The sequence below is a fragment of the Ciona intestinalis genome, chromosome 5 (assembly GCF_000224145.3).
Source record: "Ciona intestinalis chromosome 5, KH, whole genome shotgun sequence".
NCBI classification, from domain to species: domain Eukaryota; kingdom Metazoa; phylum Chordata; class Ascidiacea; order Phlebobranchia; family Cionidae; genus Ciona; species Ciona intestinalis.
In genome coordinates this window covers 2614830-2641395 of record NC_020170.2, presented here as the reverse complement: position 1 = coordinate 2641395, position 26566 = coordinate 2614830, and the positions used below count along the sequence as shown (strand labels likewise).

The 26566-nt window shown below is 31.6% G+C and overlaps 1 protein-coding gene and 2 long non-coding RNA genes across 4 annotated transcripts in view; 1 reads left to right on the top strand and 2 right to left on the bottom strand.

Moving 5' to 3' along the window:
* Window positions 1-705: 705 nt before the first annotated feature.
* Window positions 706-3052, top strand: LOC113474282. Its single transcript, XR_003395939.1, has 2 exons — window positions 706-2297; window positions 2591-3052. It is a non-coding gene; the product is annotated as an uncharacterized LOC113474282 (long non-coding RNA).
* The window catches only part of LOC100185528 (sushi, von Willebrand factor type A, EGF and pentraxin domain-containing protein 1-like), a 42270-nt gene continuing 18345 nt past the window's right edge, over window positions 2642-26566 (bottom strand). The window contains exons 15-34 of one of the 2 annotated variants that reach the window (XM_018811895.2): window positions 19827-20006; window positions 19075-19257; window positions 18305-18481; window positions 14070-14294; window positions 11932-12118; window positions 11226-11376; window positions 10763-10847; window positions 10357-10430; window positions 9393-9527; window positions 8743-8880; window positions 8213-8379; window positions 7680-7815; window positions 6953-7099; window positions 6574-6667; window positions 6244-6320; window positions 5520-5654; window positions 5121-5279; window positions 4620-4744; window positions 4114-4249; window positions 2642-3574 (exon numbers count right to left, since the gene is read on the bottom strand). In XM_018811895.2, coding sequence (XP_018667440.1) covers window positions 3500-3574; window positions 4114-4249; window positions 4620-4744; window positions 5121-5279; window positions 5520-5654; window positions 6244-6320; window positions 6574-6667; window positions 6953-7099; window positions 7680-7815; window positions 8213-8379; window positions 8743-8880; window positions 9393-9527; window positions 10357-10430; window positions 10763-10847; window positions 11226-11376; window positions 11932-12118; window positions 14070-14294; window positions 18305-18481; window positions 19075-19257; window positions 19827-20006 — 2786 coding nt within the window. In that variant the 3' untranslated portion in view covers window positions 2642-3499. The remainder of the gene's footprint in view (window positions 3575-4113; window positions 4250-4619; window positions 4745-5120; window positions 5280-5519; window positions 5655-6243; window positions 6321-6573; window positions 6668-6952; window positions 7100-7679; window positions 7816-8212; window positions 8380-8742; window positions 8881-9392; window positions 9528-10356; window positions 10431-10762; window positions 10848-11225; window positions 11377-11931; window positions 12119-14069; window positions 14295-18304; window positions 18482-19074; window positions 19258-19826; window positions 20007-26566) is intronic. The other variant, XM_026834673.1, reaches the window with a different exon arrangement.
* LOC113474280 lies at window positions 20262-23057 on the bottom strand. Its single transcript, XR_003395937.1, has 2 exons — window positions 22502-23057; window positions 20262-20302 (listed from the first exon to the last, which is right to left on the bottom strand). It is a non-coding gene; the product is annotated as an uncharacterized LOC113474280 (long non-coding RNA).

Below are 26566 nucleotides of genomic sequence, written 5' to 3'. Positions count from 1 at the left end.
TAAATATTTTGTGTTTACTACCAAATGGGAGCAGGACAGAGAATAATAAAAACATGACCATTTTTACCCGAGTTATTTGTTTTTCTTTTAAAAATTAATTTAAAATTACCTTGCGCTTTTTTTGTCTGCCTCCGTCTTAAACTTCTTCTGTAAAATAATAATACGAATTATTACGTAACAATATGCAAAATATTGCTGCTTGTAACGTCATAATCACCTTCTTCAGCAGCAAAAAATATTTTAGCGATGACGAGTCCTCTGTGACGTCAAATACCCATGTTCTGCACGGTAAATATAATTATCGTAGGGTGGGGTAAGATGGGACACGAGTTCTCAATCTATTTTAATATTTCATTTGGTAGTAAATAACTGTTTTGCTGAAGACTCTTTTAGCGCTGCTGTTCAGAATTGTTAAAAACACGATGCAGAAAACCTTGGATTTATGTTTTAATCGCGTATCCCATCATACCCCTTTCCAACTCTATAACTAAATTATCGTTAAGATTTAACAATCGACTTACGAAGCAGGTTCTTCTGTTACGTCATCACTGCTTCGTGACGTCACACTTTATTTCTCCTAAAAAAACAATGGTGTACGTAATAATGCCAATTATGAATTATACATTACCGATTTTTTGATTTTCTTGCTTCGCGCTCCTAGGGCGCAAGTTAAAATAACAATTAATTATAAGATAAAATAAAGTAGACAAAGTGAAAATAAAATAGAATGTAAAAAACATAATTTCAAATAAAATACATTATATATAACACACCTTTTGTAAAGTTAAAATAAAATAACTTTAAACAAACCTAAACATAAGTTATAATAACATAGATATAACCTAGAACACCGTAAAATAGTATACAAAACATTAAACGTAACTTAAACAAAAAACAGCAAAAATAAACAAAAAATAGCAAAAACAAACAAAAGTTAAAATAAAATATACGTAACTTTAAACAAAGTTAGAATAAAGTAAAATATATTAAACCTAATTTAAAAACAATTATGTATAGAAAAATAGATACAAGGTAAACGTACTTCTGTCGCGAAATGCGCATGGGGCCCCATATAAACGGACGTCGCTAAACGCAAGTGTAAAACAAATCGCATTGAAACGTTGCAAGCGCGCACGTGTGACGCAGCAAACCGTAAACGAGTGGACTTGCGTATTCGAGGCGAAAAGACGACATTTTGGCGCAACGATTCGGTTTTTGGTTGTAACTTTTGGTTACATAGCGAGCATAATGCGACAAAATTACGTCACAAAGCAAGTGATTGCAAGTGACGCAAAATAAAAATCTTTGCTTAATAATAGGGTTAAATACGATTATTTTTAATATCAAAATACGCTACTTTAAGTTAAGATTGTAGTATTAGTTATCTTTTAAAACAATATCAGTACGATTAGGTTATAAAACAGTAGTAAAATGGGTAATATAGCTACTTTGTAAAATCATTAGTAGTAATATAAGTAATTTGTGGAGTACTATATAGTTAATTTGTAAAACAGTTAATAGCATTAATATGTGAAAAAGCTAATAGTAATGCTGTATAACTAAATGTAAACATTATAGCTGGTAATATAATAACAATGGAAGAAATAACTTAACTTTGTAGAAAGAAGTATAATCCCAACCTGCTGCTGTAGAACCGACTTCATCTGAACTGCAGCGTGGTGTGACCTCCACACGTTGCAAGGACTTTGTGTAAAAACGAGGGTAATTATCTTTTAGGTAGGAAAGGGCAATTAACGCCTTTGACAGATTAAACGCCGAATTCCTAGGGAAAAGGAGAAAAACTATACAAAAAATTGTAAAAGCGGGAAAATCATTATTCCTTGCAGCGGTTTTACGTAATTTTAAATTTTTGCCACGTTTATGGAAATTTTGTTTAGAAGCCAGTTTGAAAGCCTTAAAAAAGTGAAGCATGTTTGTGTGGGAGATGAGACAGTTTTTGCAATGAAAATATATCTTAGTTATTAAACTATCGGTTGCTACTAATGCAGTACCAAAAAGATCATCGTAGCTTCATAGCATAATAAATTAATCTTAGCGTTATAACCACATTCTAGTTAGCAAATAATGAAAACTTACCTAAAGCGGGAAAACGAGAGAAGCAATTTAAAGATAAAGTTTCGGTTTGATTTTTTTCTCTTGCTCCTAAAGCGGCTAACTAAAAGTTTTGGTAACGAAAAAAAGCCGGCGCCGTAAGGCAATGATTAACGCACCTACATACACCACCAAATCCTTGACTGGTTACCGGTTTGAGGCTTGATGCTTCTACAATATTGAACGTAAGTGTCTTTGGCCAACCACACTTAACGGAAATTGCTTCACTCCAGTATTCCTTTACGGGTTTTCTAATCAGCCAGCCGTTAATAAAAACGTAGTCATTCACTGAGTTACACATGTGATGATGTGATGACTCGTAAGCGGGCACGAGGTGGAACAGAGGAAAACTGCCGTTACTTCGCCCTTCGAGGATAAATCGCAGCCTTGTGACTCTAAAAGAGCGTTGTTAAATGTTAAAAATAGGATTAGAAAATATGGGATATTATGTGCTATCGGTACCCATCTTACTCCACAGTACTGCACTCTTTCCTTTTTTACTGAAATTATCAAGAAAATAAAACAATGCTGGCTGTTAAACGTCTTGTATTGTTAAACGACGCTCATAAAACATTGAGGGGCAGCGAGAACGGTTGGAAACAACGAATGGCGTTGACGTGTCCACACGACGACGCTGTACACAAATAATGGAGTGCTGTGAAATTCGAAGGAATTAAAATCCAACGAAAATTGAAAACAACGGTGTGCACAATTATACGGAAGCAAAAAATAAAAAGTGATTTATTTCATAAATAAAAAGAAGCGCAAAAAAGGTAAGATAAAGAAAACACGGTCGCTGAAACACAAAATATGAAGAGCGTCTTTACCATACGCACACAACGCTTTTTTAATGATACATTTTCCTTCAAGCAATTTCAGATTCTTATCATATATTAGTACCAAACGCTTTCAATCTATACCTATCTCAAACCATCAAATGTTACTTTTCATTAGGAAAATAAGACTTTAAAAGTTTTCTTACGCCCTGTGCATAAAATACAGCTGGAATTATGCTTGTGGCAATCAAAAACTGAATGCACCTTACTGGAAAACAGTTAATAAAATAGTACCTACAGTTGAGTGCCGTGTTTAGTGTTAAAAGATTGAAAGGTTAAAAATATTAAAAATCAAATGGTTTGTATGAAAGCGCATTTAAAACTTAGAATACTAAATACAAACTTAATTCATTACACTACGCAGTGCATTTTGCTATTTTTGGTACACCAATGTCAGTTGCAAAATTTGTATGAGATTTTTTCATTTCTTAATGCGAATTTTTTCAATTTTTGTCCTGTTTCCGCTAATTTTTTGGGCTGTATGCGTCTTCTCTTGTTGGAGCTCTGGTCAACTCCTGCTGTTTGCGCTATGAGTTTATTTTGAATTGAATTCACTTAAAGTTGTAATATTCACTCATTGAGTCAATGTATTCTTGCACGGCGCGATAACAGAATTCATATTGTTCCTGTAATAAAGTAAAAACTTGTGTTATAAGATTTAAATGTAGCAATATTAATTTATTCAACATATGCTTATTGTCTGTTAGAGCATTTGCAATAATTAAAGAACATCCGATTTGTTATGGGTTTGAGTCCTTGGGGGAAAAACTTGACAGTCATTCCTTTAACCCAGTGGTCGCTAATGGGTTGTCCCAATTTGAAAGCCATAGAGAAAAAACACCAAAAACCAAATGTTTACAAAATAATGGGGTAACTTAAAAGCGGGCAGGAGGTATATCAAACAGAACACCCATGTAAAAAACGGCTGCCACAACCATAAAAATAGAAAAAACTCTTCAAATACAATTACAATTATAAAGTGCCATATTAATGTTTCACTAATGGGTTCCACATTATCAGCTATACATAAAAAAACCTACAAAGTAACATACATGGTAACCTGTAAACTGGCACAAAGTGTATAAACACCCATGTTTTAATGACTGTCTTTTTCAGGCCACACACGGATAAAATAAGTTACATTCATTTATATCAAACATCTTACCAAATTTTGCACCATATGTGGGCGTTGCATACGAAGACATTTCACAATCTGAAACATATCAAGCACCCCTTCTGCTTTCACTTGCTCGAGGGCAGTAGAGAGCGCACAGAAAGCACCCGTTCTACCAGCACCAGCACTGTATAATAGAACGTGTTAAAAATAATGTTAAAAATAAGTAACAAATTTGAAGATACAAATTTTGTAAGTCAAGTTATTGTGGTATGCGTTTCAGTAAACAGTATTTTAATAGATTATCAATGACTTTACTTAGATTAAGTACCACATTCCCTAGTACAGTGGTTCCCAATTTTGTTACTTTATAGGGGGTCAGTAAAAGTTTAACAATTTTGTAAAAAAAAGGGCGTAAAAATTTCGCTACTTATTTATGATACGTTTTTAAGAGTTATCTTGGTGGAAAGTAAAACAGGCATAGTTTATTCAGTAGAACTTGTCCTCCACCATATAGAACAGCCCTACCACTATCTAACAACATATACCAGCCCCACCTGCAGTGTATAGTAATAGGATGGTTGCCTGATGATTGCTGTTGTTTTTGTACTTGCTCAACCAGACTGATCATGCTGAAACCGGAACTTGGAGGTCCAGTTTCAGGCCATCCATGGTAGTGAAACTGGAAAAAAATAAAGTTTTTATTCTATGAAAATTTAAAATTATAAAATAAAACAGATGGCGCTGTAAACAGATTTTTCAAAATTTTACAAGATTTTAAAAACAATGTTTTTTAAATTATTTTTTTAAATCGAAACATTGTTTTAAAAAAACAAAATAAAAACTGAACAATTTTATGAATGTAGAAATATTATGGTTTAAAAAGGTTTTTTAAAACATATATATAAATAATAAGTATGGAAATATGGGTCCACATGGTAAGCTACAGTACAACAAGAAAAACACAAATTATTCGTAAGAAATTTTAACGTCTTTTATTTTAAGTAATTTTTTTATTTTTTTTACTACCAAACAGACGATAAAATCTTTTGCCTTACCTGTCTAACCATTTGTTTTCTTTCAGTATGATCGGTATTATTTGTAATAATGAAATCTCGTGTTGTATAATTGTCTAATTCTTCTTCTATTTTAAGTTGTACATTCAAATCTCCGTAAACTAATGTTCCTTCATTTGGCCAGTACTGCTCGCATTTAGCCTAGAAAAAAAAAATTATCAGATTTTAAATAAAAATAGATGTTTTTTACAGTCTTTTTCTGTAAATGCAGTTATTAACATATTAAAATAACTTTTTTTCAGTTTGAAAAATTTTCAGTAGCATTGTTTAATTCTGTAAAAAAAATCTAAAAAAATCTATATTGTTTTCGTTTTCACTAAGTTTGAGTTTATCGAAAATTTAATTTAAAAAAAACTTTTTATAAAAATATTTTTATTTCACCTGCCCCCTCTCAACAAGTTCAGTCAGCATAACTATAGAAGCTGACTTGGTTTCCCATATTAACCTCCAGAAGTCTTCGATTGTGTGTGGGAGGGGTCCCTGGGTGGCGATGTACGCATCTTTTTGTCGGTAACCCTGAAATTATTTAAAAAAACTTTGAAATTTTTAAACAATACATTATTATGTATTTTTGTAAATTTTGTTTTTTATTTGTTGCTTAGTTGTAAAATGATCACTGTTTTATTATTTTTACAATTTATATAAGTTTAACATACATTAATTTAATATTTTAAGAGTACCAGTTATGCTAAGAAATTAAAATTGGAATTTGGGATTTTTAAAACATAGGTTAGGGCAGTATCAACAACTGTTTTTTTATAATATAACAGTAAATACAACATGAACAAACATTAACATACTAAAGCCTTAGATAAAACAGAAGGACATTTACAAGCTGGGAAAAAATGATATTTTTTTACCTTAAAGAGACTGTTTAAATATAAAAAAAAGGTAAAACACCTACAAGTTACAAACAAAATATAAGATATAAAACTTAACTGAATGCTACTACAGTATCAAGGCTTGTTATACACTATATGCATACACAAGCTCAACAAAAAAAACAAAAACATTTTTTTCATTTCATGCAAATATTATGCACTAAATATTTTATAGGCATGTTACGAGGCAAATGAAAATTTGATGAGAGAAAGCGATCACTTACGTCGATATACGAAGCGTTTATGTAATCCGAGTTTTCAAGTCCTCGCCTCACTGGAAGAATTGCTCTGTTCCAATCATCTGGAAAATTTTATGAATTTTTTATAAGATTTTTTTGAAATAAATATAAAATACTATAAAAGGTGTTGTGTGTATATGTGGTATCATTTCATATATAAAGGTATGTATTAATGACTGTAAACTTATAAAAATGACCGTAAACTTATGAAAAATAATTGTAAATTTACAAAAAATGACTGTAAACTTATAAAAAATGACAGTAATCTTTTAAAATATGACTGTAAACGTATCCCCACTACACCAATATACTTACATGGAAGAATCAACAAAACTCTATTTTTCCTCATGTTAGCTGGATGGTTACCAGCTCTCATCTGATCTTTTTGGATCCGAATTGTCGTCAATTTCTATAAAATAACAAATTTTATATAACAATTTATTTGTAGAATTCTAATAAAGTTTTGGTAACAAATATCTGTTAAAGTACATTTACTATTATGTCCTGAAAAAAAACTTGCTTGATTTTGCCCATTCAGTAGTAAACAAAGAACATTCAAAATATTTTAAAACTGTATCCTTACGACTCTAATATATCATTGGTAATTGTTTAAAACACGATCAGGATATTTAGATATTATGTGCTAAAGGTGTCCCATCTTCCCCACCCTACTATATTAAAAATACAGTCTTACTTTAAATTCATGCTCCATGCCCGTAACATTTCCCGGCATTCTCTGACTCAGTTCATCGATATGATTGTTGACTTCCGTGGCTTCAACTTCTGTATCTCCATACAGATGGTGTTCAAGTAAGGCTTGGTATATGAAGATGTATTGTTGCTGTAAGGGAATAAATAATGTTAAATTTAACTTGATTTTAAGTGTATCTTTTTTACATTAAAGTGCCTTTTTACTTTTATTAGGTTAAATGTAACCTTTTTGACATTAATGTGACTTTTCTATGTTTTATATGTTGAATGTAACTTTTTAAATTTAATAGGTCAAATGTACCTTGTTAAATAGCATGTAACTTGTTTAATATATGCATATGTTGTATTTTGTATAGGTGAGGTCCTATGACGAGGCATGTCATAGGCTTGAGTTGGCCTACTATTCAAACGTTTATTTATATGTATAACTTTAAAACACTTTCTATACTATAACAAGAACATTTTTTTATTTTTAATAAGAAATCTAAGTGGCATATACCATACTGAAGGCTACTGAACAAACCCTATCATAGTTTCAACACCAGTATTTATACAGCAAAAGGAAACATTAAACACTTTTTACAGTTACATGTTTATATATTCAAACACAAATCCTATTTATAAACAGCTTAAAACGTCTGACAACGAATAAACATATTTATATGAACTTTTAAGTAAAAACGTTTATTTTTTCTCCAAACAAAAGTCACCTCTGTCTGCACCATCTCCGGTCGTTGGTTCCTCATTTGTGTAACGAAACTATAAACGTCAACTTTTCCCTCTCGTAACATCATATCCACCATGGCATCAATGCATATGTATGTGCCTGTCCTACCAACACCAGCACTGTAGTAAAAAAGGGTTGAGTGAATAAATAAATGTCACTAGCTTTATCCTCGTCTGGCCGGAAAACCACAATCTATATTACGCAGAGGTTTTGCTTTATACACTTTGTGCCCTCAAATGAGTTATCATGTGTTTAACTTTGTGGGTAATTGTTTTCTGTATGGCAGACAATTTAGACAACTCATTAGTGACCACTGCAGTAAAATCTGTGTTAAAGCCAGAAATGAACTAAAAATTGACAATCTGAACTTATTTAAACCACTTTAGGTGCACTAAGACAGTAAAAAATAACAGTCACCTATATAAAAATAAAATTTCCAGTTCATTTGGTCTAATTAAAAAAAAACATAAAAAAAACATGTTAAAACGTAAAAACATATATATTTTCTTTTCGCACCTGCAATGGACAACCACTGCTCCATAGCCAGTGGGACTACCGTGTTTTATTTTCCTCATAAACTTAAGAATGCCTGATGGGGACTTAGGTACCCCAAAATCTGGCCAACTTGTGAAATGATATTGAATCATATTTCGTCGAACACTGAGTGTAGCCTCACCTTTACACTGTAGAAAAAATGCGAATAATTTTTTTTTTGTATTGTAGGATTGAGCCAATTTTTTAATTTTTTTTGCAGTTTTGTAAATCCCATTTTTCCTGGCATAAATAATAAAAAAAAAACTATCATATGGAACAGAAAATATTTTTTAAAAAAAAATTCGAAAATTTTTACTGTAAAAGTGATAAATTATAATAATAAATAAGATAAAGGGTTTTAGTATTTGTATTTCTTTTATTAGCAATTATTTAATGTTGATAAAACTTCGCCATATGGCAGACAAAACGTTGGTTTTGAATATAATTTTTGTCTATTTTATGTCAGAAAAAATATGCCTGTTGGTAATAGCAGTAGAAAAAACATTTTTTACCTGTTGTATTGTAAACTTTCGAATGGTGTAATCCACCAAGTGGTTCTCACCCAAATACACCACGCTCAAGTCTCCATAGATAGAACTACCAGATTGTGGCCAATACTGTGCACACTTCGGCTGCAAAAGATTACAATTCTGAAACGAAAAGAGCTTTACAAATGGGGGCTTTTCTTTAACGATATAAACTATTTCATTATTGCTTATATTACTAGTACTAACACGACAGCCGTTTTATAAAATCACTAATCCAATAACTGCAGGCAAGGCTGGGTTGCAGTTAAAACTCAAGGAAAAATGTCGATTAATAAATATTTTAAGTAAATTAAGCAGATTTAACAAACAAGAAACTAAATTGACTTGAATAATAGTTACACAAGGTCTTGGGATCCAAAACTACATGCACGTATTGAAATAACACCCACAGTTATTTAGCTATCCAAGCTGTTAATTTCTTTCTTTTTGTTAAAAAAACTTTACACATTGCGCTATTGTATAACAATATACACCATTGTACAATGGCTTATACCAGTAACAGTACAGCTTTTGAAAAAAAAAATAATCCAGGCAGAATGCAGTTAGTATTCTTTTTGCAGAAGGCAGTTATTAATGGTTTAGTTATGAAAGTTGTTAATTTGTTAAACAATAACCTCGTTGTTTTCCTTTAAGTTTGTAACCATTATAATAGTTGTGACGTTCTGGTCCCAAATCATTCTCCAGAAATCATTGATGGTGCCATCTTTGGGCCCTTGTGCTGCTATGAACTTGCCTTTGTGTTTGTAACCCTGTTCAAGACAAAAATCCGATTATTTGATGAATGAATCAAGCTAGTTGACTTATTTAGTGGGCAACTTAATTATGGTACTGTGCGGTAAGATAGGACACCTTTAGCACAAAAAAATAATATATCCTGATCATGTTTTAAACAATTAACAATGGTCTATGGGAGTCGTGAAGATATGGTTTTATAATTCTTTGAATATTCTTTTTTTATTACTAAATGGGACGAGAAAATAGAATGAAAAGGTGTCCTATCTTACCCCAACCTACTATATAACATGGGTGTCTTATTTAATAGTCTCCCAAAATATACAGGTTAGAAATTTTTTTTTTGTAAAATTGTTTTGTTTTTGTAATTGTAATGTAAACAACTATATCTTAGTAGTGACAACTCAGTGGAAAAAATTATTACTTGATATTTCGTTTAACGATACACACACACACAAAAAAAGAAAACAATGGTGGCAGCATCAAGCTTTGAACCCAGTATCTTCAGGTACCAAACACACACTTTAACTTCCATGTAATATTGTATTGGTGAACTTATTACCTAAGATGCTGTTTAAACAAAACCCTAACTAACCAGCCTTTTTATGAAAGTTACAGATTAACCATTTAATCTTTACGTTCAAAATTAAAAACTTATTAAAATAGAAAGTTTACTGACTCATGGGTAAAATATGTAATATGCAAACCTAAATCATGGCAATGGCTGATAACGTTCAAATATAATTTATGACTCAAAAAAATTAATTTTACATTAGGGAGAAATAAGTAGGTTTGAAGAATTATTCTCAGTTAAAGGATAAATAAATGGAGAATAACGTGACTCACGTCTACAAATGAAGCATTGATGTAATCGCCATCTGTGTTTGTTGATTTTGGTAACACCACTCGTGAGTGATCGACTGTGAATATAAAGCAATGTTATTTATTATTTTGTGATAGAACTATTATTTTTTTATTAATATTAATTATTTTGTGATGGTTCTTTTTATTTTTTAATAATATTAATTATTTTGTGATTGGTTTGTTTTTATTGATTGTTTTGGTCAAAATTAGTCTTTAATAAGCGAAAAAATACTTTAAAACACATAAATATATAAAAAATATTCATTTTAAACTGAAATTAAACTATAAAAAAATAATGAAAAACTACAAACAACTAAAATAATCAGTCTTTTTTACCGAAAAAAAAACAGTTATACGTAAAATAATCTTACACAAGAAATAATCTTACATGGGATAACATTGGTGTATCTGTTCTTATCTTTATTGTGGGATTTACCTCCATGATCCCGAGAACCAACGCCTTCTGGAATATTCTATAAATTAAAACATTTTTTTCAAAAATAAAAATTAAATCGTTCAAACACATATTTTTTGTTAATAAACATCGAAATTTTTATCTTTCAAAAATTGATGTTTTTTGGGGGTTATAGAGAAAAACTAGTTGTATTCTAGGCCCCCTAGGTGTGAGTGCTTTAGAAACCCATTTAAACTTCATATTAAAGAGACCTGTACTATATAATAGAACATACAATGTTTTTTAGAATACACCAAAAAACACAGTATAATAAAAATCATAGTAAATTTGTAATACAATAAAGAAATGTGCTATAAAACACACAATGTAGCCTAAAATACAAAAAAGTCACACTACTGTAGAAAAAGTATAGGAAAACATTATTGAAACTACATACAGAATATTCCTCTCTGAATAGTTTATCATCATCTGCGTGTTTCCTTGTAAATTCAGACTCAAGTCTATCGATAGGTATCGCTGGGTATCTTCTGTTCGAGGATCCGTTGGGCACCAACTTCTGCAGTTGATCGCTGTTATCATACCGAATACTGAAAACAAAACAAAAATTAATAATTTATTTGCTGAATTGCTGCATGAAATACATGAAATACTGTAAACTAATGGGTAAGGAAAAAGTTTGTCATGCTTTTAAAAGGCAATTTTAAATTCTAATTTTTTGCAATTTATTGTAACAATTTTTTTTTTCGAATGATTGCTTTAAAACTCATAAAACTCGAAAAAACTTATATATTTTTATTTAGCAACTTTAAAGAAGTTTTGCATGCTTTAAGCAGTTTTAAATTTGAGTTGTTTTGTAAAATAATTCGATACTGTATATTAAGTATAGCATTCATATTTGTGTTGGTATAGTTTTTTGCAATTAATTTTAACAAAATTTGTCTTTAAACTATTGCTTTTTCTAACAAGCGATAATATATTTTTAGCAACATTAAGAAAAATCTTCAACAAAAAAAGTGATTTTATTAAAAAAACATTGTTTTATCTGCCATGCGGTGATAGTTGATTATTTTCATAAACAATAAATTTGTAACTTTTTCTCTTTTATAAGAATATCTTTCCCCAAAAACAAAATATGCTATTACTTATTTGAAAGGTATCCGTTTTTAAACTTTGGCTTTCTGCTCCTTCGCCTCCAAACTATGAAGAGAGTGATCCCAACAATAATGAGGACGACCACGACGATGCTCACTGCGATCGGGATTATTGGGATGCCACCAGCAGAGGGGGCTACAGGGGGTTCAGTGTTCGTGCCATCCAACGGACCTTTGGCTAGTGATAAAAAAATTGGGTAAAACGTTTTAAATGGCTCAAGTTTCAAATTTTTGTGGAAATTTATAAAATAAATGCAATATAATGCAGTAATAATTGTTAAAATTTATGAATTTTTACTCTCAAAAGATAAAATATTAGGTTTGGGTAAAAATTTTAGCCATAAAAATAAAAAAATACTCTAAAATTTGGAATTTTCTGCGGTGTAGTAATTTTTAACATTAGAACCAATAAGTTCGATTTTTGCATCTATGCCTGCTATATTGCACTTAAACAATAAAAAAACATATTTAGTAAAAATTGAACTATGCTTGCATCAGTTTAAAAGTTTTTTTTTTAAATTTTATGATGTATATGTTTTTTTTATAAAATAAATTTAGCAAATATTGTTGGAATGTATGAATTTTGACAACAAAAAATAAAATATTGGAGTTAGGAAAAAATGTTGCCTCATCCTTGAAAAAATACTCCAAATTTTCCAAATATTTTTCACAGAGGCAGCGGTATCAATGTTTCATGAGAGTCTTATAAATCATTTACAAAACGACACGAGCCAATATGGGATGTACTTTCTCTATTCTACTTTAACAATGAATCGAACTATCAATAAAAATTGATTTTTGAATCCTGCTCTAAAACCAATACCATAATATACATCCAATACATAAACCCCTAGTCTAATAGGATATGCCAACTCTGACCTAAAAACCCCATGGTTTGCCTTGTCATTAAACCTCACCCATATAGACTGGAGTGATAAAAAAAATTTAAAACATCAATTTTACTAGTTTGTAAACCCCTAGTCCAACGTAATATGCAAATTTTGGCTTAAACCCCATGGTTTGCCTTGCCATAGGACCCCATCCATATAGACTAGAACGATAAAAAAAATTTAAAATGTAAATTATATTTGAGAATTCGTAGTAGGAACAAATGGGTTGTTATTTTTTACCAGGTAAACCAGCGGTTCCCAAACTTGGCACGCAGTCCAACTGAGGTCCATACAGCAATTTTTAGGGGGTACTCTATATGATAGTTTTACTTTTTCTTTCATTGGTGTGGTTTTGCATTTTTTCTACAGCGTTTATTAATTTTTATGGGGCTGCGAAATATCATAATTTTTGCAAAGAGTCAACCAGACAAAATTTTTAGAAAAGTTTGGGAAGCGCTGATTTAAACAGAAATTATGTTCAGACACACAAATTATGTCCAGTGGCCTGATGTTCTATAATTACTCAAGTATGAACACTTGAAATAACTTGAAGAAATTATTCAAACATTATTTGTTTGTAAAGTGGACTTGAGATGACCAACTGTGATGTCATAATGTGAGATTGTTGGTTTTAATTTATGTTTTGAATAATAATATATTGGTTATGCGGAAAATGTTGTCCATTTCATATATGGTTGTACGGTAACTAGTTCTATTCTATAAATATAGTAGGGTGGGGGAAAATGGGACACCTTTCACACATAATAACCAAATATCCTGATCGTGTTTTAAACCATTAACAACCATCTATTGAAGCCGTGAGGATAAAGTTTTATAAAAAATCGTTGATTGTTTGTTTACTACCAAATTGGAGGAGAAAATAGATTGAAAAGGTGTCCCATCTCCCCCCACCCTACTATAACTAGGATTTTATGGTAAACACCTAAACACTCTATTAAAAATAAATAGTTCTATTCTATAAATAAATACGATTTTATGGTATAGATTACACACTGACTAAAGAATTACAGATGATTTCAAACATTAAATTATGTATTCGTCCTGTTTAACGGAATTAAACTTTCAAAAAATAGTAAAAAACACTAATACAACCGTAAAAAACTCACAATATATAACAGGCACTTATAAAACAAGTATAATATACCATGGCAGTAACAATATATATAAAGATTCTTTACCATTGCAGCAACAGTATTAGTATATATAAACGTTATTTACCTGGTACAGAGGGTGCTACAGGCTCTGGTGGATCTGTGGCTTCCCCTACAACATCAAAGGGTGGTATGTATGTTGTTGTGGGTGGGAGGGTGGAGAAAGGGGTTGTTGTTGTTGTTGTAGGTGGGGGTGTTGTTGTTGTTGTTGTTGTTCTTTCAGTTGTTGTTGTTGATAATGTTGTTGTTGTAGGAGGGGCTGTGGTAGTTGACGGAATTGTTGGAGAAAGTTCTAGAAAAAAAATAAAATTGATGATTTTTAATTTTAATAGAAAAAATAAAAATGCATTAAATTGTAACAGTATGATGGAATAAAGTTGAATGCTGGATTTTAATCAACTGACAAAATGCTGCAAGCACTAAGATTAGTCATATGTTAAAAATGTATTTTAATGTCGTATATTTGAATAGAAATAAAATTCTATGGTAAAGAAAACTGTACATTAAATCAGGGCAGTATATATTTGTAGACAGTAGACTAGACTTTATTTGCTGAAGTTTGTTTACAAAATAAAATAAGAAACATTATCCACGTGCTAAACTAAGTGCTACTAAATATGCAGCAAACAATAATCAAGTCCAACCAATGGTGTATAAGAGATATATATTAGGTTACAACAATACAGATCACGTTTCTTAGATAATGTAATTTATAATTAAATAAACCACAATCAATTCAATAATAATTATTCTGAACAAACAATAATTTTGTACAGCCTAAAATTCACTTTTACCAAAAATTTAACAAAATGTAAAATACCTGACATATTTCTTGAGTGTAAAAACTTCTAGGTGTAATATACACAAATATACTGACTAAATACATTTATTCTTTAACATATTTATAAACTCCAGGCTCACACTAATTAAAACCCTTAAGGCTGTCAAAATGTATACCATACAGTGAACCTGTGAACGTATATTCAAGAACCTAATTGGTTGACAAAAATCCATACACTTTAAACATCTTGCCCTGCTCTGCAATGTAAGCTTATACCAGTCAGCTACTTGTGGGTAGCTAGGGCACTTAAGCAGGATTGCCGGTGAGAGAAAGTACACAGTACTCTCATACAATATTAATGCATCGGAAATAGCACTGGCAACACTACACTCGCACCTCTGGCTATGCTAAGATTACTCAGAAATACCGTGGTTGGCGTCTAATTTTACTTGCAAGGTGGTAATTTAAAGTTAATAACAAAATCTCTGTAACTTAATAGCAAGACTTTAGCATTGCTGGTTCAAACACTGCAGACTTATGAGTAAAATGGTTGTACTTGAATATTCTTGTTGTATTTCTGACACATGGCGCTTACTAAATGACAGATACCTCTAGCACTGTACTGCAAAGTAATCATAGGCTTTTAACATTGACAAGAGCCTTGTAAATCATTCACCTTTACCACTGTTTGCTCTACAAACAGTGTTTACCAAACACATATTAGTGTAAAACACTGGCCATGATAAAACAAGAAATATGAGCATCACTGCTGGGATACAATGTCAAGAGTTCTTGTTGTGTATTTCTCCTTACATGGATCCCTTCCCTCAACATTGTGATGTCATAATAAAACTCAGGAAATATGATTTATAAACACATATGTTGTAAAAGTCAACATGAATGTAATACTAGGTGAATAAGTTGTATAGTAAGTTTAAATGTATTTTTATGTAACCCAACAATAAAACTATATATAAAAATAATAAATATATTTTTTTATTAAAAAAAAGAAAAATTATAATAGTTAAAACAGAGAGAAATTAATGAAAAGAGACCTGAAAATCTATTGTTTATTAAAAATATACAACACAATTTAATTTACTTACCTTCACTGCCACTATAGCTACCACTATTTTCAAGGCTTGTAAAATTATAAATAAGTTCCTCTGAACTTAATATAACAGATGTATTCCATACAGACGAGTTGGTCATTTTAACACAAAATTTATATTTCTAACACTGTCCAATAGCAAAAGCAAAATATAATACATAAATTTAATTGTACGAAATCGTAATTCCAAAACACCTTTTCTGGCAGTTTATTACAGTATTAATATTTTGACTTGATGACCTGTATAGGATGTTGAAACATCAGTACTGTTATAAATAGCAAAAAAACTCTTTTGGAATGCAAAAATAAAACTTGTTTTCAGATGACCTTGCCGCTAAAGTAGAATCCTACTTCCTTGTGCGATATTAAACTGGACATTGAGAGATTCTTGTTGGCAAACAAGTTTTTATGAGAACAGAGCAAACATGACCAAAAGCCAATATTAGTTGTGCTCAATAAGGTAAAAATCTTTCATGTTACAAAGTGGACAACACTTTTTATACTAAATCATTTTAATATCATACATATTTGTTTATAAACAGGCGCTGGAATCTGCTTCTTGTGTAACCTTATTCTTATATTACTCTTATTAAAGAAAAGAAATAAAAGTACTTTTACTGTTCCTTTTTGCCCTACATTCTGCTGTTTTTCACAAGTTTTATAAGCACCTTAAATTATTATTCAGAAGTTCTGCTTTTTTCTATGCTTAAATCAGCTATGTTATAACGTTCTAAAACAGGAACAACTTACAAGTGATTCTGTTTAAAGAACTTACATGATATACTTTGCTTGAAAACACAAAAGAGAATATAGGAACTTTACTTTGACAAATCATTTCCTTGAAAGTACTTGCTTCTGCTTTCATTACATATACAAACTCACTCAAGCAATTTAAACCTAACAATTCTGATTTGTTCCTGGCCTGTATCGTTGTACTCAACTTAAGGTTAAATGAGATTTTCATTCTATTTACTTTTTTGAAAAACTTAAGGTTAATTTTTTTTTTTTGAAACAAGCAACAAATTTGTTACATTATATTATGTTAAACAATCAGTTGAGATTTGCCTAAAATAAAATACTACACATTAGTTAAACTAACCAGAAGACACAAAACCTACATTAAGTTTCTGCTGAAAACTGACTAAAGAAACTGAATAGTTAAAAGTCTTTCACTCTATAAAGACTTCCCCTTTTATTCATACTTTATAATTAGTTCATTCAAATAACTCCTTTGAAACCTGAACAAACCGGGTTGATCAAATGACAAAAGTTTCTTTATGTAAGACAAAAGTATCTTCTTTCTCTCCGCTTGCAGTCTGTGGTCTTATATTACACTGCCAATGATATACAACACTCTGTATGTTCAAATGAACTAATTTATCAAAGCTCAATATTGATTAAACCTTTCACATACAATGACCCTTATATAACATAAATCCAATAACAACAAAACTGTATATACTTGCAGTTGCCTATAAAGGCCAAATCTAAACAGACAGATTCAGAATTGGCAATCTTGAATATGAATTCATTCAGTTATCCAGTGACAATCACAACTAATTTTGCAACAAAATAAAACAAAAAATATGTTGCCTGAATTTAGACTTAATAAGCATAAATGCTTAACATGCATGACCTGGAATCAATTCTGATACTCTATAGCAGGGGTTCCCAAACCGCCAATATAGCAAGGAAAACCTTGCCCGACGCATAATTATGATTTCACATATTGGCCCGGAATAAAATAAGTTTGGGAACCCCTGCTCTATAGTCTATAGCAATAATCTGTGTACACATATTAACAGGTAAATTTGTGAAAAATATCATTTAAATCTCATAAAAAGAAGTTTGAATATGAATTTATACAGTTATTCAGAAGCAATCATATCCAATTTAGCAACACAATCAAAACAAATCTGTTTAACACAGTTCCCTAACTTAACTATTAATAATATATTTAAACATAACATGGGTATGCAGGAAATGCACCAAAAATTAATTATGATACTCTATATAAATAATCTAGGTACACATAGCAACATGTAAATTGGTGATAATGCACCAATTATAGGCAATAACATTAACATATGCACTACAGAGCATTGTGGTTTTTCCAAAACCACCCACTTAACTCAAACTTTATGCACACTTTTGTTTCTATTAAAAGTTTAACTTAATTAAAATAAATGGCTTTTTTGTCCGCTAGGTGTAGCGACTCGCTTATTTTCTTTCAACAAAATGTAAATATGTTTTTAACTGTAAGCGTGTTTTAACAACTGTTGTTTTGTCAATTTATTCTGTCTTTCGTTTAAAATATTTCTAAATCTCCGCTACCGTAATCGGAGGACAAATAAAAGTTATTATTAATATTATAACTAGCATACATAAAATTACGCAAAGAAACACTTACCACAAATAGGTGTAACATCAGGTTCCCATTTCTTAGTATCAGTGCATCTCACTCTGGAGTTTCCTCGGATCCTATACTGTGGGTCACACACGTACCTACATTCCGACCCCACACCTCTGCTGCCTTTACATACAACATCACCATGAGGTATTCCACGCAGAACTGGGCATTTGATTTCTGAAGGTATAAATTTAGTTTGATTGGGTATAATACAAGTTAGATATAGTAGAATAGGGGAAGATGGGACATCTTTAGTGTATAATATCTAAATATCCTGATCATGATTTTAACAATTAATAACGGTCTATAAAAGTCCTGAGGACACGGTTTTATAATTCTATAAATGTTCTTTGTTTACTATTAAATGAGATGGGAAAATAGAATGAAAAGGTGTCCATTTTTTCCCACCCTACTATATGTTTTTTTGGAAGAAGTGTGGGAAAAATAGAGCATGAAGTACTGGGATAAATACAACTTCTTTAAAATACAGTATAATAGGAAATTAAGGTACAGATTTAAATAGGATTTTAAAAAGCTGCTTTTATAGAAGCTGACAGGATAAAGAATTTTATCCATAAAAGTATCAAACAGTGAACTATTTTAGTGCATCGTAAATCTATTATCTATATATATCAAATGTCTCTTACTATATGTATATCAAATTAATTTTAGAATATTTAACTAGTACCTGATTTAAAACACTTGTTTAGCATAATTTAACTAGTACCCAGTTTAAAAATACAATCTGGTTCAACATACAATAAACTTACCCTGACAGATAGGTCTTGGAGCTGACCATTCCCCATCTATATTGCATGTTCTTTGAAACTGTGTCCCAACCAACTCATAACCAGCAATACAGTTATATTGACACTCCGATAGATATTCGTTTGAGCGGTCGCAACTCTCTGTGCCATGCAATAACCTATTGGCCTCTATCGGACATGTGATTTCTGTGGAATGAACATGGGTAAAAATTGGCAATAAAAAGTAGAGTTGAATATACAAAGGTTCATACTTAATCAATAAAGTTGTAAAACTGCATTAAGAAAAAATTATACCATTTTATATTTTATCAATAAATGTTAACTGCAATAAAAAAAAAAATATATAGCTTTAAATCAAATCAGTTGAAAATTTCCAAAATTTATATCGGTTGAGAAATTTTCACAAGTAAACAAACAAGTTTCCTAAATCGTAATCAAACCAATGACGTTTTAGACAAGTTTGATTAGCTGTGACTTTAACGTACACTAACTACATGGTAATCAGTTTTTGCAGCATTACATAATCACAATTTGAGTTAATATGGTAAGGTAGGGGGAAGACGGGACACACAATATCCAAATATCCTGATCGTGTTTTAAACAATTAACAATTATTTATGGGGGTCATGAGCGTACGGTTTTATAATTCTTTGAATGTTCTTTGTTGACTGCCGAACGGGACGAGAAAACAGAATGCAAAGGTTTCCCATCTTCTCCCACCACTTTTACAATATATAAGCACAGAACAAACTCACTTGTACATGTAGGGGCTTCTCCAACAGACCAGCCATCAGCATTACAAGTTGTGTGTAAAGCTCCATTGAGTCTAAAGCCTCCCTCACAGTGAAAGTTACACCTGGAGCCAAAGTTGCTGTTGTCTGAACAACTGACGCGTCCATTACTAGGATTGCTGAAGCGTGGAAAACATGTGATGCCTGAAAATTAAAAATGGGAAAATGAATGCCGAAACGTAATACGATTGAGATATCACATATAAATATTTTTTGTAATGGATTATTATTATTATTTGGACCATCGCATTTTTTTGTGATTGATAATTTTTAACTTTGCTTGTGTATGTGAATGGTATAATGAATGGTGTTTAATTTATGTAGATTATGTAAAATGAAGGTCGAATTGTGAGTAACTGGGAGTACTACATACAATACACTGTTCATTTAAACTTATTATTTGCTGCTAGGAGGACAAGAGGTCTGCTACCTCACTGGACCTTCACTGAGACCTTAACCATGCGCGACTTGAGTATGCAGTTAAGCAGAAACTTCTCCTATTTGTGGGGCGCTTATGCTCAAAATATGCATTGAACTGTAACATTTCTAAACTAGGGTTAAATTGGAGGATAATCATATAAATCTGGGGTGTGTAATGTATTCTAATATATATAGCGTCAAATTTAACCTTTACATTTAATATTTTAATTTCTGTATAGTCAGTTTGTTGTTATTCCTAAATCAACAATTAATAACTGACAAATGTTAACAATAACTTTAAGGTATTATGAAAATTACAAGGGTAAATTCATTTTAACAATTTAAAAATTTAGGAAAATACAGGCAAAGCCCTAACTACGGCTTATGGATCAGCTAATTTACAAAACCTGTAATTCTGTTTTAAAGGGTAGTTGAACTTTATAATATATTTCGACGAAGGCTTTATAGTTAAGGAGAATAAAAGTGGAGGTCGAATTGCGGTCGACAGAGTAATGCGCAAGTCTGTTGACACTCTAACGGCTTTTACCGTTGAGTAGACATGGAGAGAATTGTGCTGCACAGTATTACAATACTGGAAGACACAGGTTAAAGTTGGAATATTATCTTCTGCCGTATCCCTCGGACCTCCAATTATTTATTATCCAATCTAGCTATTTATTTGTATTGAAAGAAATGTTTCTAGTATTTGTGGGGTTTATGGCCCATGAGAAACCCACTCATAAGTTTAATTCAAAGCAAAAATATAACAGTTTTAATTTTATTTTTTAATTTTATTATTGGCAGATACATAAACCAACAGTGGGGTAAATATATTTTGATATTTAGGTGAAAACAAGAGAGCACAGCTCTAATGAATAAGCACGTAACAAAATTAGCATATATATATTTAACCATTTTACTAGGCTTGTTAATAAACTAATTAAAAATAGCCAATGATGTGGGTTCGGTCACAAAGTAGGTAGAATGCATTTATAAATGTATTATAACCCGTTTCGGTGCATGGGAGCAGATTATAACGTCCCAAGTTTGATCCTCACCCGGCGTAAAAATTATTTTGGATTTATTTTCTTTTAATAAGAGACATGGGAGTAGGGAGACTATTACTATATACACTTTTTGTTTATATTTACACTGCAACGTAAACAAAGCCAAAAGTTACAGATTACTGTGTTACTAACCGGTTCCCAATGTATGGCAGTTTACTTGACTCGCAAGCATTATAATCCTCAATTGGACAATTTTGGACACTTTGGTTTATATTAAGACTACGCTTAGTTAAATAAACATATGCCTCATGACCACAGTGAAAAACTTATGAATTCTTTACAACTGTGGTTGCGAGAGAAATAAAAAATCTTTTTAAATTTTCCCAGAGTATTATTTGTTAGGATGCTATTGCGATCATAATGTTGTATCCATACGATAGCCTACTGTTCTTATAAGCACCCAGACCTCTTGATAACTTGGTATAGAATTACTTGGTGAAATATAAGAAGGTACTGGTAGAAAAGTTTCTCTTGTTTGTAGGCAGAGTGGTGTATTAGTTTTATATTTTTACTAAACTATTCTTAATGTAGGCAGAGTGGTGTATTAGTTTTATATTTTACTAAACGATTCTTAATAGAGAACAATTATTTAAATTTTCATTTAGACCAAAATACCCCAAGTTTATAATAACTAATATCAGCAATGCTGTTAAGAAACCCCATTAAGTTTATTAATGTAAGAAAATTGTTAAAAGTGGAGGTCTAATTGGGGCTAACAGAAGAACGATGCACCCGGATTGAATGGCGCAAGAGCCTTCAAGTCAGTGTTCACACAGATAGGGATAAAGCTTCAACAGTTTTTATTTGTTTTCCTCTTGCAAGTGGTGTTTTCAGAATTGCTCTCATCTAGTGATCATTCACTTGTAGCAGGAAGGGGCATGGTTCAATGGTAAAAGACATGGTGGCATTTGATCGCATCGATAGAAGGTTGTGACATCGCCCCTAGTGGTCTGATAGCACCCCGGACCTCCATTGAAGTGTATAGAAGCGATAAATATATAATACCGGATTAACGCAGTATAACGAAAGAATTTGATTTTATTGTTTGCAGGTATAAAATGAAGGTCGAATTGTGAGTAACATACATTATACAACAAACTCGTACCCAATATTATTATGAAGGTGGATAGAAGGTTAATTATCTCACCGGACCTTCACTTAGTTCTTAACCATGCGCGACTTAAGTATGCAGTTAAGCAGAAACTTCTCCTATTTGTGGGGCGCGCATGCTCAAAATATGCATTGAACTCACACTTTGAAACTAGTGTTAAATTAGAGGATAACCATATAAATCTGGGGTGTGTAATGCATTTTTTACAAGGGTAAATTTATTTTAACAATTTGAAAGTTTAGGAAAATATAGGCAAAGCCTAACTACGGCTTATGGATAAGCAAATTTACAAAACCTGTGATTCTTTTTTAAGGGTTAGTTAAATTATTTAATATTATTCAATACAGGCTTTAGTATAAGAGAATAAAAGTGGAGGTCGAATTGCGGTTGACGGTGTAATGCGCAAGATTGTGTGTTTATATTTGAATGACACTCCTCAAGTTTTAACCTTTGAAGATATAAACCTTTGAAGTATTAGTTTGACCACACCCATGGATATGTGGTACTTTTTTCCTTATGTGCCATCAGCATTGTATATGCAGAGGTGCCATCAGCATTGTATATGCAGATGTGCCATCAGCATTGTACATGCAAGCCACATTTTACACTTGGTATATTCAGTTTTGTCATACCCCGGACCTCCAAGTCAGCTATAACCAAGCCAGCTATTTATAAGTGTTAAAAGAAATGTTTCTAGGATTTGTGGGGTTTATGGCCCATGAGAAACCCACTGAGACGTTCAGTTATAAGAAAGTCTCATATGATCTTTAGGTTAACAATTCGCGAACTGCCAAGGGCCCTGGATCTTAACATATAGTCAGAATTAAATCTTACGATTTAATTTTAGGTTATCTATAACAATTTATTGTGACTTTTAGTGTTTTAGTATAAATTGATGATTGAGATATAACTTTTGAGGTGGAATTGGCCTAATTAGAAGGTTGATGCTTTGGTTTTACTATTCAAAGTTCTACTTTTGATTTCAGTTTGCAATGCAATGTTGGTGGGTTGATTTTCTCAGAGTAGCATTTGTTGGGATGGCTATTGTGATCGTAATGAAATGTTGCATCCATACGGTAGCCCACTGTTCTTATAAGCACCCGGACCTCCTGGCAACTTGGTATAAAATAACTGAGTGAAATATAAGGTACAAGCAGAAAAGTTTCTCTTCTGTAGGCTTTGTAGTGTATTTGGATTTAAGGTTTTATATGTAAATGTTGCCTGGCGCTTCAGTTTAATGTAATTAGTATTATTGTTTTTAATGTAATTAGTAACAAAAAAGAGTAACTATATAATTTTAATGTAATTAGTAACTACTAACTATAAAAAAAGGAAATAGATTCTTAATTAAAGAACATAGATTTCATTTAAATCAAAGCACAAGTTTATAATAACTAAAATCAGTGAAACTATATTTAATTATTATTTTATTCCATTTTTTCTATTTTTCATTGCTGTTTAAAAATATAACAAGAAAGATATACTTCTGAAAATTAGTTAATTATTACAGCTTCTGTAGCCAGCTAAACACAAGCTTCAGCAACTTTTTATAAACAATATCCTGCTAAAAAAAATCCCATAAAGTTTATTAACATAAGACAATTGGTAAAAGTGGAGGTCTAATTTGTGCTAACAGAGAATGGTGCACCATAGGTGAAATCGCCACTATTTGGGTTTTTTTTAAGTTCATAGGATAGGCACCACTATCCATCATAGTAAGTTCTGTCGCGACATAGTCCTAAACGTTCTGATAGCATAGCGGACCTCCATTCAAGCGTAATGAAGCGGGAAATATATAGGTGTCGAAGAGAAAAGTTCTCCTATTTGTGGGGTTAATGAACCAGGCATACAATAGTTTTCCAATTTATTGTTTGCAGTATCATAACTTATAAATACATAAGCTGTTGCTGCTTGACAAGTCTGATAAAGTTTTTATTGCTGCATTACTCATGAATGTTATAGAATGTATTTGATTTTAGGTTTTAATCAAGGTCATTATAGTTTATAAGAAATTCTCATATGCGTTTTAGTTAAAAATTACCTAACTGGCCTGATCTTAACATAAAACCAGAATAAATGAAACTTTTTTGGTAGTCATTATTAGTTAATGTGACTTTCACTGTGAGCGTAACAATTAACATTGCTGAAGATTGTGTAATCAAATTTGGAGCCGAAGTATGCCTAATGTGTGGCTTAATGCTTCAACTCTTAAAGAAGGAAATGGCCCACAGTACAACTGTGGTATCAGAAAGGTATAATCAAAATCATCGTTACGAGTAAAATCATTTTACCATTGTAATTAATATTTAGTTAAAGCCTAACTACAAATGTTTTTATGGTTTAGCTAATTTAAAAGACCCTAATTCTTTTTAATAGGTAACTGAAATTTTAAGAGAATTCCAATAAAATTTATTAGTGTAAGACAATAAAAGGCGGAGGTCGAATTGGGGCTAACAGGGGAATGGCGCACAGTAGTACTGTGGTATCATCATTGTTCATTTCATCAGCTTTCAAGTTAGTGTTCACATAGATAGGGATAGAGCTTCAACATTTGTCATCGATTTTCAACTTTTGAGTAGATTTGTATTTGTAAGGTTAGTTTGTTCATAGGTTAAGCATCTTTGAGTTGTGTTTCAGCATTTTCTCATCTCGCGTTTTTCACTTGTAGCAGGAAGGGGCACGTTTCTAAAGGTACAACATGGTGGCATATATTCGCATTGATAGAAAGTTGCGACATCGCCCCTTGAGGCTCTGCTAACTTCCCGGACCTCCAGTTAATGATTCACCAAGCAAGAAATATATATGTGTCGGAGAGAATGTTTCTACGATTTGTGGGGTTTTTGTAACTAATGATTAGAGCAATGTTTTTTTAATGAGGGTTTTCACCAATATATTAACAAATACATAAGCAAAACTACCCTTAACACTTGTTACATTTTAAATATTATATGTTAAAATTTCTGATTTAATTTTTTTATTAATTTACCGTTTAAAGTTTTTAAGAAAATACTAGTGTCTTAGGTTTAAAATTACCAGACAGTAATAAGAGATAGTTAGCCTAAAAAATGAAGGTCCAATTGTGGCTAGCGGGGTAAGTCGGATGTCATTGGCTATCTCGTATGTGTTCATAGTTTTACTTCTGCAGAAGCAGTACATTGCACTCTGCACTTGAAGGGCATGTACCAACAATGATACACACCCCCCAGGTTCTGCTAGCACACCGGACCTTGAAATAGAAACTTGAGACAACAGAAATAAAGGTCCTACAAGTTTAAAACATCTCTTGTTTGTGGGGTGTGTGTAGTGGATGGCAGTTTGAAATTGGTGTCTGTGTTATTTTGTGTTTATTTTGAAGTAATAAAAATACTAAAAAGATTTTGTTTTTCTTTTGTGGATGACACTCTTTTTGTTCCTAATTAGAGACCAGTGGGTCCGAGCAATTTCCACTAGCGATAAACACCCTGCCCAATGAGCATATGCCACAAGCCATTTTGTGATTTCAACCACATATTCAATTACAAATCATGCATTTTAAACAAAACCATGGCAGTATAAGCCCTTAACATGGGTAGGCATGCATACCCTTGGATCATGTATGATACCTATGTGATTAATCGCTCTACATAATGACATGGTAGCAGGTTAATTGGTAAAACACCAATAAAGGTAATAACTTGATCGCGCCCTTAAGACCACCCTGGTTTTCCAAAAAATAGGCACCTATGCATAGCAGGTCTCCAATAATAATAACAAATACAAATAACAAATACAATAATAATACCTTTGAATTACTACCATAGGAAACAACTGTCTAACGATCAAAAATTTAAGCAAATACTATTTAAGCAAAATTTAAGCAAATAATTTTTGAGCAAATTTGAGCAGCTACAGTAAGTATAGTGCTCATATATGCAACAAGCAGTGGCGCAGCAAGGGGGAGGAGGTTTAGGGGGTCGCGACCCCCTCCTTTTAAACCAAAAAAAAATAATTAAAAAAAATAAAATTAAAATTTAAAATTTTTTGATTAAACCCTTATTTTTTTTTCTGGCTGCGCCACTGGCCACAAGCATTGAGATATAAAATATAAAACAAATACAACTCACGTT